We start from the raw sequence: 12,640 nt of genomic DNA, 5'->3' as shown, positions 1-12,640 counted from the left end.
TGTATTTATACCACAACTGGTATACAGTTTTCTTTTAACATAGATAGTTCTCTTCGGTACTAAAATCTCTTTATAAATATCTAAAATACCTCAGTCTTCCATAGTTAGACATTTAGACCTTCCCCCAATTTTACATTATCATAAATAAAACACTGACACAGATCCTTGTCCACAGATTTCTTTTCCAAGTTAAGATTATTTTCCAAGTAAGCAGAGAACTAAACCTGGATCCAGTTCAGAGAGGGCTGGGCCAGTAAGAGTGTGCGTGCTTTTGAGTGTCAGTATGCGTGTGTTTGGGTGTGTCCTTCTGAGTGTGTGTCTGTATATGCTCGGGTGTCAGTGTATGTTTGTGAGTGTGTGCTTGTGAGTATGTCAGAGCTGCATTCCTGGTTGACCCTGCAGGAGAGGGCAACTGAGGCAGGCCTTCTCCCCAACCCATTTTCTCAGCCTGTGGATCTTGTTGGAGTAGAAACACCTGGGTCTAAAATCCCTCTGAACCTTCAGGTAGAGCAGAGCAAAGCCCTCAGGCCTGTGATCAGATATTCCCCTGCATCAGGGCCCCTGTGGGACAGCAGAGGTGAGTGGCGCCTGATGCAGTGTTTATGTGCTGCAGGCTGGCCGGCCTGCCCAGCTGCACAGGCTCTGCTCAGATGCGCTGGGACCGAGCTGAATCCCAGGACAGGCTGGGCTGGTTTTCTCCTCAGAAAGACTAGTCGGTGGGGTCAGCCAGCGGATAAGCTAAAGTTAACTTAGCTCTTATTGCGTTTTGTTAATGAGGGGCGGGCCAGCTGCGAAGATGCCAAATCATTCAGAAACGTTGTGCAGAGCTTGAGATTTAATATGTCAGAGCAAATCCTGTATTCAGGCAAAAGAAAGCAATTGACAATGATTTTTAAGTCCTGACTGGGCTCCCTTGAGTCCCTTGTGCTTCAATGAGCTTTCATTTTATTATTTTGTTGAAAAATATTTTTCCAATGAAGTTATGACTCTTGGAAGCTGGGGGAAGCACAGGCGACCTCATTGGACTGGTCAGAGTTGCGGGAGATCTCATGGTGGGAAGCTCAGGTCTAGCCAAGCTCTGAGTGGGTGGAGGACCGGGTTCATAGGGGGTTCTGTGACCAGGGCTGTCAGGTGGCCGGATACCTGTCCTCTGTGATTGTAGGGGCTGAGGGAAAAGGAGCAGAAATTGCCTTCCCTGGGCATCAGTCAATAGGAACAAACCGTCTCATTCTCAGAGACGAGATTCAAAGGCAGAGCTGAATATCCTGGGTGTTCCTGAGCCAAGATCACTTGACTTGTAGCTTGAAATTCCAAAGCCTGCTAGCGCATTCATAGAGGCTGTTCAAAGTGACCTCCTTTGACAAAGAAGCAAAGCACCCATAGGATTGAAGTCACTTGAAAAACTTTGTTAAGGTCACTGGGCAAACATATTTAAAACACTTTAAAGAATTCATATTTGAGATGTTCCTGCTATAAAGTAGTCTCTGAGCAAGTCTAACAGAAAGCTTGGGCCCATAGCTGAGAGCTCAGAGTGAAAAGTTCTTTTTTATGTGCTGCCTGTTGGCAACCTACCTACTGTGCACCGGGCACAGCGCTGGGCTCTGGGGGAAGGGGATGCAAAGACTGGATTTTTCACCTATAGTCTTAGTGCGAAGAGCAGGTAAGGGCGAGAATCCATTCTGATCAGGGCAAGGCCATAAAGTAATGCCTGAGCTGCACTTGAAGAACGAACACAATAGTGATGTTCACAGAGAAGGGTCTGGAAGGCAGGGGACGTGGCCTGAGCAGAGGCATAGGATGGTACCAGTAGTGCCCCTGGGAAGATGGATTGTTGGGGAACTGAAAAGGCAGAGGATGGAGAGGATATGGTGGGCTGTTGCCAGGTGATTGAGAACTTTGATATTCATCTTAAGGAGTGTGGACTTTGTGTAGCTCATAATGACCCACGGGAGCTTTATGAGCAGGGAGGTAACTTGTAAACATCAAGTGATTTTTTTTCAGTGAAAAGCAAACTCATAAATATACGTTCATTGAAAGTTACTCCAGCTATGGGCTCTGGTTGTGACTCAGTGGTAGAGCACTTGCCTAGCATGTGTGAGGCACTGGGTTCGATTCTCAGCACCACATATAAATAAATAAAATAAATAAAGGTTCATTGACAACTAAAAAATACTTTAAAAAAAAGAAAGAAAGATATTCCAGCTATACCGAAGTCTATGAAGCAAGAGATGAAAATTCCTCCTCCCCAGAGGTAACCACTGTTCTGACTTAGGATGTCATTTCACCCCGTGTATCTATAGATATAAGTACACAAAAGCCAACCCTGTGACAGGAAGGGAGATGGAACTATCAGATCTTCTCCAAATTCCCCCATTTCTTCCTCTCCTCTCTCTTTCACACACAAAACCCTACTTAATATTTAACCTTTATATAAAATACTACTGTAACCAAAGGGTATATGTGTCTTGTCACGCGGTTCATTTTGTGTTCCTTTGTGTTATTTCAGAGCATGGTTTTGTTGGATACTCACCAGAACTACTACAGAACAACACTCTGCCAGATTACAGTCCCGGGGAGACCTTTTTCACTGTGTTTGGGGTGTTCTTCCCAGCAGCTACAGGTATTACCATTTGGATTCTTTTTCACTCACACATTAGGAGTGTATATTCTTGGTTCCCAAAATTCAGTGTCAGAACTGTCCTGCCTGCACATGCTCTTAAGATGTATATCTGACTTTAGAGATGGCATTGGCTTTGACTAAGAATCTATTATTATAACAGTTCATTTACTTGTTCATAATTTCTGAAGGACTCAGCATGATTTTATCCTCCTTAGCCCTTATACTCATATATTGATAACTCTTGGCCAAATTAACAGAGAGCCTCTATTTATCTTAGGGCTGAGTAGGATGGATTCCTCAGCATGACAGGCTCCCCTCCTCATACCTGGAAGGAGTGCATACTTGGTTTAGAAGCTCTTCCCACCCCCTCCTTTCCCATTGCAGATTCTTCCAGGGGGCCTGGGTGTGTAAGATCCCGCAGGCAGTGAATGAATCTCGTCACTTGGACCGATCCCCACTTTCCTACTCTTCAGTAGCCATGGAGCAGCGTTCTAATATGAAGGTCCCTGGAGATCGCTTGTCTTGTGCTTGCATCCCTGGCCTGGAAGGCAGTAAACTAACACGTTGACAGGTGACCCACAGGAGATATGTTCAGGGACTGGGCTTGTCCCCAGGGCACAGACTCAGAGGAACATGTCACTCCCTATCTAGCTAGTGTTGTGAGCTGGAGTGTGGCTACTGCTTTCTCCTTGTCTTCCGCCCTGTCTCCCTCTACCTTCCTACGGGTGCCATATCCCTGCTCATTACCCTCTCCCCAAATAGAAAGAAGAAGCTACTAGAATGTTTAAGATGAAAAAGGCAGTACATATGTCAAAAATGTGGAGACACTGGAACCTTCATCCACCACTCATGGGATGCAAATGGTGCTACCACTTTGGAAAACAGTGACAGTTTCTTAACAAGTAGACACACACACACCCAGCATGTCACCCCTGCTTATGTACTGCAGAGGACTGAGAAAGCATGTGTTCATATGAAGACTTGTCTGTGAAAGTTCAAAGCAGTTCAATTTGTAATAGTCCCCAAATGAGAGCAGCTTGAATATTCATCAACAGATGAACAGTTAAGTCTAGGTACAGCCACACAGCAGGAAACTATTTAACAATAAAAATGAATGAATTATTTACACACACAACAAATATATGAGTCCAAAACCATTATGATGAGTGAAAGAAGTCAGACCCCTCAAAAAATACCTAAAAAGATAAAATTAGATGATCAAATTCTAGAAAATGCAAGCTCTAGTAACAGCAAGCCGATCAGTAGGTGCCTGGGAATGAGATTTAGGGAGCAAGAGGGAAGGATTATTAAGGGGCAGGAAGAAATTTCAGGGGATGAAAAATGCATTTCTGATTAGATGATGGTTTCACAGGTCTCCCCAAATGGGAATATTCATCAATAGATTAACAGTTAAACAAAACTTTTCAAATTGTTAAATTTAAAACATATGTACCCAAGCACCGTGGTGCACACTTGTAATCCCAGCCACTCAGGAGGCTGAGGCAGGAGGTTCACAAGTTCTAGTCCAGTCAGGACAACTTAGCAAGGCTCTGTCTCAAAAAAAAAAAAAAAAAAAAAAAAGGGTTGCGAATGTAGTTCATTGGTAGAGCACCCCTAGGTTCAATCCCTAGTACCACAAAAACAAACAAACAAAACAAAATCACATATGCGGTTTATTGCATGTTAATTATTCCTCAATAAAGATGTTAAAATGAAAAAAAATGACTTTATTCACCTTTTCTAAATTTCACTTTTCCAAAGCCCTTTTCTCTCCTTTTTACAGCCTGCTTCCCTTTTCCTAACCTCTCCTCTACTCCCTCACTCTCTCCTTTTGGAATTCCAGGTCTGTCTCTCCAGAGAGATGGGTCTTTTCCCACCACTGAATTCCCTGTTAGAATCTTTAGTGGACATTCTTGATTTCTTGCTTTATTTGACTCCTGAGGAGTAATCCACTTCCTGTTCCTTTCTCTTGCCTTATACTTCCTACTGTTTACTGCCTGTGTGAGTTCATCCTCTTTTGCCTGCCCATTAAATGCTACTGAGATTCATTCTTTTCTTTCTCTACTGTTTTCCTTGGAATCTCATCCCTGCCCATTATTCAGTGATCAGCCCCAGCGCTGATGACTCCCACATTCACATCTCTAGCCTAGACTTGTCCTTGAAGGTTCCCATTATTTATTCATTGTTTATTATGTGTGATAGTTCTCATTATTTATTCAGGTTCCCATTATTTACTCATTATTTATTATATGTGACATCTTCTTTTGGCTATCTTGGACCCAACAAGTTCAAAACGAAACTCATCCCACCTGCCTCCAAATGACTCTTTACCCGTATTTCTGGTCTCAGTGAATGGTGTCTCTGTGTAGTTGATTGCTCATGAGAGTAAGGGGAGTTCTTGGTGATTCTTCCCTCTTTCTCCCAGTATTCTCCAATACTGTCAATTTTACCTCCTAAATATCATGGATTTTCTCTTCTCTTCCTCTCTGCCATCTGACCAGTCTGGTCCAAGCTTCATCTCTCACTTGGATCGTTGCTTGACATTCCTTGTTCATGGAAATGAGCCTGAAACTAAGGCTCAGTAGTGACAGGTCCTGGTGCACAAACCCACAGTTGCTGGATAGAGTGACTGTAAACCTTTATCCTGCCAGGAAGACTTAAAACTAATGTCAGTCCTTCATGACACCTTCTCCTGGCCTTGCCTTGTTTGCATCCATTCAGGGTCTTGGGGTCCTACACTGTACCAAGGGATATTGGAATCTCTGGCTCTTCCCCATCTGTGTACAGAGCCAGGCCCTCCTGTTGTCCTGTGTGCCAGGCCTTCAGGTTGATGCTGCCTCTGCACCACTTTTGGGAACCAGAAATCTGCTGACCTTGGGGACCCTGTCCTCTAGGTACTTCCCAGACTGACCTTTCTGAGGTCTTGCTAAATCTCCCCCAGTGCTGCCAGGGAATGGGAACAAAGTCCCCATTTCTTCAGAATCTCTGGGCTTCTCTTTCCTTGTCCAGGGACACGTCTGCCCAGGGACAGCTACATGGGAATTGATTGATGCAGTCACACTGGGCCCCATGTTTAAGGCTTTGCAATTGCTGGGTTTTTTTTTTTTTTTTTTTAATCAAGGGATCCTGGAATTTTTGTTTTGGCTGAGCCCCATATACCATGTGGAAATTCCTGTTCTTGTCCCCCACGCTGTCCCAGCCATTTGCCTGGTTCTTTTCTACTTCTTCAATCTTTTAAAATCTAAGGGCCCAGGCTATGGAGTCAAGTCAAAACAGTATGCAGATGAATTCTGATTCTTCTCTGCTGCACATCTTCCCCAAGGCCATCGAATCTAGGTCAGTTTCCTCTTCAATGGACAGAAGAGGAAAGGGAGAAAAGAGAAGGAATAAGAAAATTTCACATCTGACACATTCTAGCCCCCTTCCAACCCTTCCCCTCCCACACTCTAATTGAGCACATATTCATGGGACTCCCCTAGGGAAGTTCCCTGGGGTCTGGCAGGGAGTCCCTGCCAGGTGAAGGCTGGGTCAAGATACAGGTTAACAGTTACACCTGGGACTGGGACTGTGGGACTTCTTGGCTGATCATGCTCCAGAAGCAGTCATCTCAGCGTGTCCTTGGGCACCCCAGGAGAGCCCTGATTTTCCCATAGTTTGCATATCCTCCTTTGCCTCTGAGGGCCCCTAGTCCTGTTAAAAGAGAGGAAGCCTGATGTGAGTTGGGGGCCGGGGTGTAGAACCTCCTTTCCAACACTTCTTTCAGACAGGAATTAGCAGTGGCCTGAGGTTTGAGGATGCCCCCAGCAATCCAGAGTTGGAGAGATAAGATCAGCTAGTTCAGCAACTCTCAATTTGCTTTTTTTTTTTTTTTTGTGGTACCAGGGATAAAACCCAGGACCTCATGCATGCTAGGCAAGCTGTCTACCACTGAACCACACCTCCAGCCTCTTCAATTTATTGCCTTTTAAGCCCATACTCCTCCTCCTTCTTCTTTTTTTTTTGTACTGGGGATTAAACCCAGGGGTGTTTAATTATTGAGCCACATCCCCAGCCCTCTCTATTTTATATTTTGAGACAGAGTCTTGCTAAGTTGCTTAGGACCTTGCTACTGAGGCTGGCTTTGAACTTGTGATCCTCCTGCCTCAGCCTCCCCTGTTGCTGGGATTACAGCCGTGCTCCACCACACCCCCCAACCCATATTCCTTATTGATAATCATTATCAGAAACCTCAGAGACACCGAAGATTCTGCCCCAGGGATGGGTGCGTTTGAGAATAATTGCTACCTAAGAATATTAGTCAAGATTTATTTTTTTGTGTGTGGTTTAAGTTATGAAAGTTTTATTTTGTAATATTCCAAATATTATAATACTGAATAGGCTGTCACTACACAGTCTTCTTCAGCTCGCTCCTCTTAAGGGATGGGTTTTCCTGCCCTCCCATTCCCTGTCAGCCCAATCAGGTTGAGAATCACTGATCCTTCCCTTTACCAACTGGGGAAGGAGGGGCACAGAGCGGCTTAGGAGGACTTGATAAAGGTCACCAGCTAATTAGTGAGTGGAGTTGGGCTATTGTCTGCTGTGGGGGTTGCCCTCCCCTGGTTCTCTCTGTTTACCAGGACCCCAATGTAAACATGGTAGGCAGGATGGATGATTTGTACCACTTGTTTCCCCCTGGCAGATGTTTGGTTGAGCTATGAAAAGCATGGATGATTGGCAGTTTCCATGGTGATAGATTCGCCTAGGATTAGCTGTGAGTGAGTCATGGCTGGGGCTTCCTCCAAAGCCATCCTCTTCTGGAACAAGAGAACCTCCAGGCAGTGGAGAGGGGAGAGAGGTTTTGAAGAACAGACACTTCTGCCCCCGCCACCCCAGGACATATGACTTAAGTTACTTCAGACATTTTATCCCAAAGGCAGGAGACTTCCGAAGAGCAGCTGAAGATTAGGTGCTGGTGGCCGCTCTGGGTTGATGCAGAACAACCTCTTGTCCTCACTGCGCTGGGCTCTACCACACTGTGTGGTGGCTTCAGGGGTAGGGGTGGGACTTTGGCCTCGACTGCCTTTGCTTTGTTTCTCAAAGCACTTTCCTTCTCCAAGCTACACCACCAAACTTTCACTGGAAAACAAACATCTCTCCCTACAGGATTTTCACAAACACACCCTTACAAATGCAGCCACTCCAGGGGACCAGGACCTGGTCCATGGAGGAACTAGGAAATGGAAATTCACTGAGAAAAATACCAGTTGTGTGAAGTCACATAACCCTTGTCCCCAGATCCCAAACTCTTACTGGAAGGGATCAGAGCCTCTTTGGCCACAGGCAGCAAGCACATGGGTCTGTGGTTGACCACACCCAACAACAACAACAACAAAAATGTGATGAGAAACCAACAGCTTTTGCCAGAGTGTCCCTAGCCACCTTTCCTTGTCAAGATTCCTGTGATTTCTGTGATGCCCTTTGATCTTTTAAGCCTGACTCCCCTCCTGCTCACATACACACCCTGGGAAGCTCTGCTGGGCATCTCAGATTGCTGTTTGCAGCACCCTCAGCCCCATGGCCCCTTGCTCTGGGTCAGGTGCCCAGAGTTCACTCCCCTCCACCCCCCAGGCCATAGTGCTGACCCCACGTAGTCCCCTACTCCTGTCCTCCCAAGCCATCCCCTGGGTCTCCTCACAAGTTATATGTCTTGTCAGCAAGAGGACGAGAACCTGTTGAACCAGAATGGGGATCCCTGGTTTAAGAAATAGACCAAGAAAGGACAACCTGAGGATGGGGCAAACTTCACTTCATTCTGATGGATTTGTAAGCAGGAGCTGGAGAAAGGAAGGAAGCTTCATAATTATCATAATGCTTGTTTTTGTAATTTTATTTATAGAATTAACTTATAATTTTAAGTTATACGTATTTATTCTAAATACCTATAATAATGATTATTGTTACTTGAACTCAGGAACTCATTCATGCAAGGCAAGCAGTCTACCACTGAGCAACTTCCCTAGTCCATTTTTTTTTTAACTTTTTAATACCTTTATTTAATTAATTTATTTTTATGTGGTGCTGAGGATCGAACCCAGGGCCACGCATGTGCTAGGCAGGCGCTGTACCACTAAGCCACAATCCCAGCCCCTCCCCAGTCTTTTTAAATTTTATTTTGACAGGGTTTAACTAAGTTGCTGAGGCTGGCCTCAAACTTGCAATCCTCCTGCCTCAGCCTCCTGAGTTGCTGGAATTACAGCACCACCAGACCTAGCAGTTGGGAAACTTTTAAAAAATAAAATCTTTGTAAGATATCTGGACACTAATGCTCGGGTATCTGTTTTGTTCTACGCACCACGTCTAAATCTAGTTCTAACGTCATTGATGATATTTTAAAATTGCACCGGAAGCTGAAAGAAAGCAAAGCATCTCTGAAACACTTAGCAAGGACAGGCAAACACACACTAAATCAAAATAATTTTTCTAGATCTAGCTGGCAAGACATTTATAATTCACTGGAACTAGAGAACATCTGCTCAAGAATTGTGAAGTAGTACAAGGGTAGAATTCTGGAAGTGACAGCCGCCAGTTGCAAGCCCCCCTACCACGTGTGCACTTTGCCAGCAGAGACACAGTTACCCTCCTTGGCCCCCCAGGACACACCCAGAAAGCTTCCCTTCTGGAGTCTGAGCTGCCTCCATCTCCTTGTCTCTGGGTCTCTGTGTCTGTGATTCTCATTATCTACTTTCTGGCTTCTCTGCTTTGTCTCAACGGTCACTTTGTGGTCCTATTTGGGTTGGCTCATTCCTGTGTAGGTGTCAGTCCTTTCTCCTCCCACTGCCCAGGATTCCAGCTAGTATTCTACTTGGGCCAGCCCGGAGGGCCTGTGGGAAGGATGTGGGGGAGGAGGAAAGGGCGTTTGTTATGAATACAGAGCCTGTTTAGAAGCAGGAAGCAATTAGGGTGAATCAGTCACTTTCCTTGGTAGAAGTGTATATATATATATAACCCGGCCAGGTGGTGCACTCCTATAATCATCAGCTACGAGGGAGGCTGAGACAGGAGGACCGTAAGTTCAAGGCCAGCCTGGGTGATGTAGCAAGAGCCTTTCTCAAAATAAAAAATAAAAAGGGCTGTGATGTCAGAAGCAGAGCACTTGCCTCACACTTTCACATCTGGTCCTCTAGAGAGCAGGGTGCCTGACCTCCACTCTGACCTGTGTCAGCAGGAGCCCCTGGGTTCACTTTCTTTTTTTTTTTTTTTCTTTCCCTCATGGTCTTCATGAATTAACTTTCACAAACGCTCTGAAGGAAAGTGTACAAAATGACATGTCATGGCTGGGGACGTAGCTCTGTTGTAGAGTGCCCCTGGGTTCAATGCCTAGTATCACAAACAAACAAGAAATTATCAGAAGAACATGAAAAACTACAGGATGTACTAAAATGGCAAGAAATAAAGAGTGGTATGTAATCATACAAAGCTGGATCAATGGATAAACATTTGCCAGGGTCTGGGGGCAGGATGAGTCCCTGGAAGGGGTGGGAGGCAATGTGGCCTGCCGGGGGAGACACAGCACCCAGTCAACCTGGTGCTATGGGTCCCTTGCAGGGGATCAGAATTTGGGAGGTCCAGGAAGGGGTGGTGGCAGTGGATGGAGCTGAAGCTTGGGAAACCCTGGACATCAGGTTTATTTGGCAGCAAAGTGTGGGGCTCCTAACCTTGAGCAGAGCATAGGCAATAGGACCTGGCCCCAGAGCTCTGGTGAGACTAGGGCAGGTCCTGGGCATAGCATTCCTTGTTTTTGGATCCAAACCTATACATGACTGAAAAAAAAAAAAAAAAACCACACCAAAAAATCTCTCCCTATATGTGTGTGTGTATATCCATCTACCGATCTATCTATTAATATATATCTCAGTATAGGAGCTATAGTACAAGACAGTATTCTCATATCTGTCTCTCTTTTTTTTTCAGTTGTAGACAGACACAATGCCTTTATTTATTTATTTTTTATGTGGTACAGAGGATTGAGCCCAGTGCCTCATGCTTGCTAGGCAAGTGCTCTACCACTGAGCTACAACTCCAGGCCTCATACCTGCCTCTTACACCTGAAATATCCATCCATAAGGGCAACCCATTTTTGTTTGTTTGTTTTTATTTTAATTTTTTTTAATTTAAAAATTTGTTCTAATCAGTTATACATGAGAGTAGAATGCATTTTGACACATCATACGTAAGTGGGGTATGACTTATTCGTCTGGTTGTACATGATGTAGAGTTACATTGGTCATATAATTATATGTGTATATAGGGTAATAATGTCCAATTCATTCTACTAGCATTCATACCCCTTATTCCCTCCCTTCCCATCACTCCCTTCTGTCTAATCCAAAGTACCTCTATTCTTCACCACCCCCTCATTGTGAATTAGCATCTGCATATCAGAGAAAACATTTGGCTTTGGGATTGACTTATTTCCCTCCAAATTCATCCATTTACTGGCAAATGGCACAATTTCATTCTTCTTTAAGGCTGGGTAATATTCCATTGTGTATATATACCACAATTTCTTTATCTATTCATCTGTTGAAGGGCACCTAGGTTGAGCGGCAACCACTTTTAATCATTTTCAGTACTTTAAGGGTTAATTGTGGGCTGGGGTTGTGGCTCAGTGGTAGAGCACTTGCCTAGCACATGTGAGGCCCTGGGTTTGATCCTCAGTACCACATATAAATAAATAAAATAAACCTATTATGTCTAACTACAACTAAAATAAATATTTTAAAAAATTTAAAAAGAGTTAATTGTATATCACAGAACAATACAATTATACCTGTCACCTGATTGATTAGTCAAAGCCAGACATTGTACATTGACCCCGTACTAGGAAGTGTGGAGTTTAGCTTACTTACATGCTCCCCATCCACTCCCCAATTTTTGACAGTTACATCTTTGTTCTTAGTTATTTTGTTGGTTACCCTGATAACTTTAAATAACATATTTAAATCTCTGTTATTTTATTAATTCTAGGCTTCATTCCTCCACTCCTTATTGTTGGGAAGGAGAGATTCTGTCTTGTATTTTAAGACCGATAATAGTCATTTTATCTTATTTGTACAATATTTTTATATTTAAGGAATGCTTTAGTTACTGTCCTCATTTTAAGGGAATCTGAATCATCTTTTAATATTTGAGCTTTTAGAGCAATATCAGGAAAACAACAAGTTTGATTGTTCGCAAGTAAGTGGTCCAAAATTGTGAAAAATGTTATTTACAACTTTAAGTGAACACACACAGTTATACACCCACTTCCCACCCTCCATCTATTAACCATTTTGTCTTAAGGTTGTAAGTTAAGTCTTTGGAACTATGAAATATTGGAAATGTCTTTGCTCTCCTTAGTAAACACTTAGAAACTCAAATTCGTGATGACAAGATACATCATAAGTACAGAGTTCAGTTTAAATTCATTGTAACAGGTATATAAATGTTCGTTAGTGTTTTCCTTGTCTACCTAACAAATTTAATGGCTAGTCCAAGGCATTGCTTGAAGCACTTTCAGGTTTTCTTATTGGATTAATTTCAGTTTGTGACACAACAGCCATTAAATCTTTCTGAGAGACCATCATGGGGCGTTATTTTCCCTCACATTGCTCTGTGAAAGATTTTAGGTTTGTTTTTAATTCCTTCTACTTCATTTGCTTCTTTTCACTTCCTAATATCAGTTAACTATATCCTGATTTCTACAAAGTCAATGTAGCTAATATTCAAATTCTGCTTTATAACTATAGTCATGTCCTCTATACTGTCTATAGGTCAATTTCTGAAGTTAAAACCAATTAACACGTACTTTATGACCCTGTTCACTGAGGAGCCAAGTAGTGGGGAAAGCAGGGTGTGGTGGCACACACCTGTGATTTCAGTGGCTCTGGAGGCTGAGGCAAGAGGATTGCAAGTTCAAAGCCAGCCTCAGCAATTTAGTGAGGCCCTAAGCAACTCAGTGAAACCCTGTCTGTAAATAAAATATTTTTAAAAAGGGTTAGG

At 43.6% G+C, this 12,640-nt stretch overlaps 1 protein-coding gene across 1 annotated transcript in view; it reads left to right on the top strand.

The window, feature by feature from the left end:
* The window catches only part of Slc12a8 (solute carrier family 12 member 8), a 116,944-nt gene that overhangs the window by 59,195 nt on the left and 45,109 nt on the right, over nt 1-12,640 (top strand). The window contains exon 4 of the mRNA XM_046457980.1: nt 2,507-2,620. Coding sequence (XP_046313936.1) covers nt 2,507-2,620 — 114 coding nt within the window. The remainder of the gene's footprint in view (nt 1-2,506; nt 2,621-12,640) is intronic.

This window comes from Marmota monax, unplaced genomic scaffold (assembly GCF_021218885.2).
Source record: "Marmota monax isolate L192 unplaced genomic scaffold, Marmota_monax_Labrador192_F-V1.1 WCK01_AAM20220418_F8-fsc00052, whole genome shotgun sequence".
NCBI classification, from domain to species: Eukaryota; Metazoa; Chordata; class Mammalia; order Rodentia; family Sciuridae; genus Marmota; species Marmota monax.
Note: the sequence above shows the minus strand (reverse complement) of the source record. Positions and strands in the feature narration are given on the sequence as shown.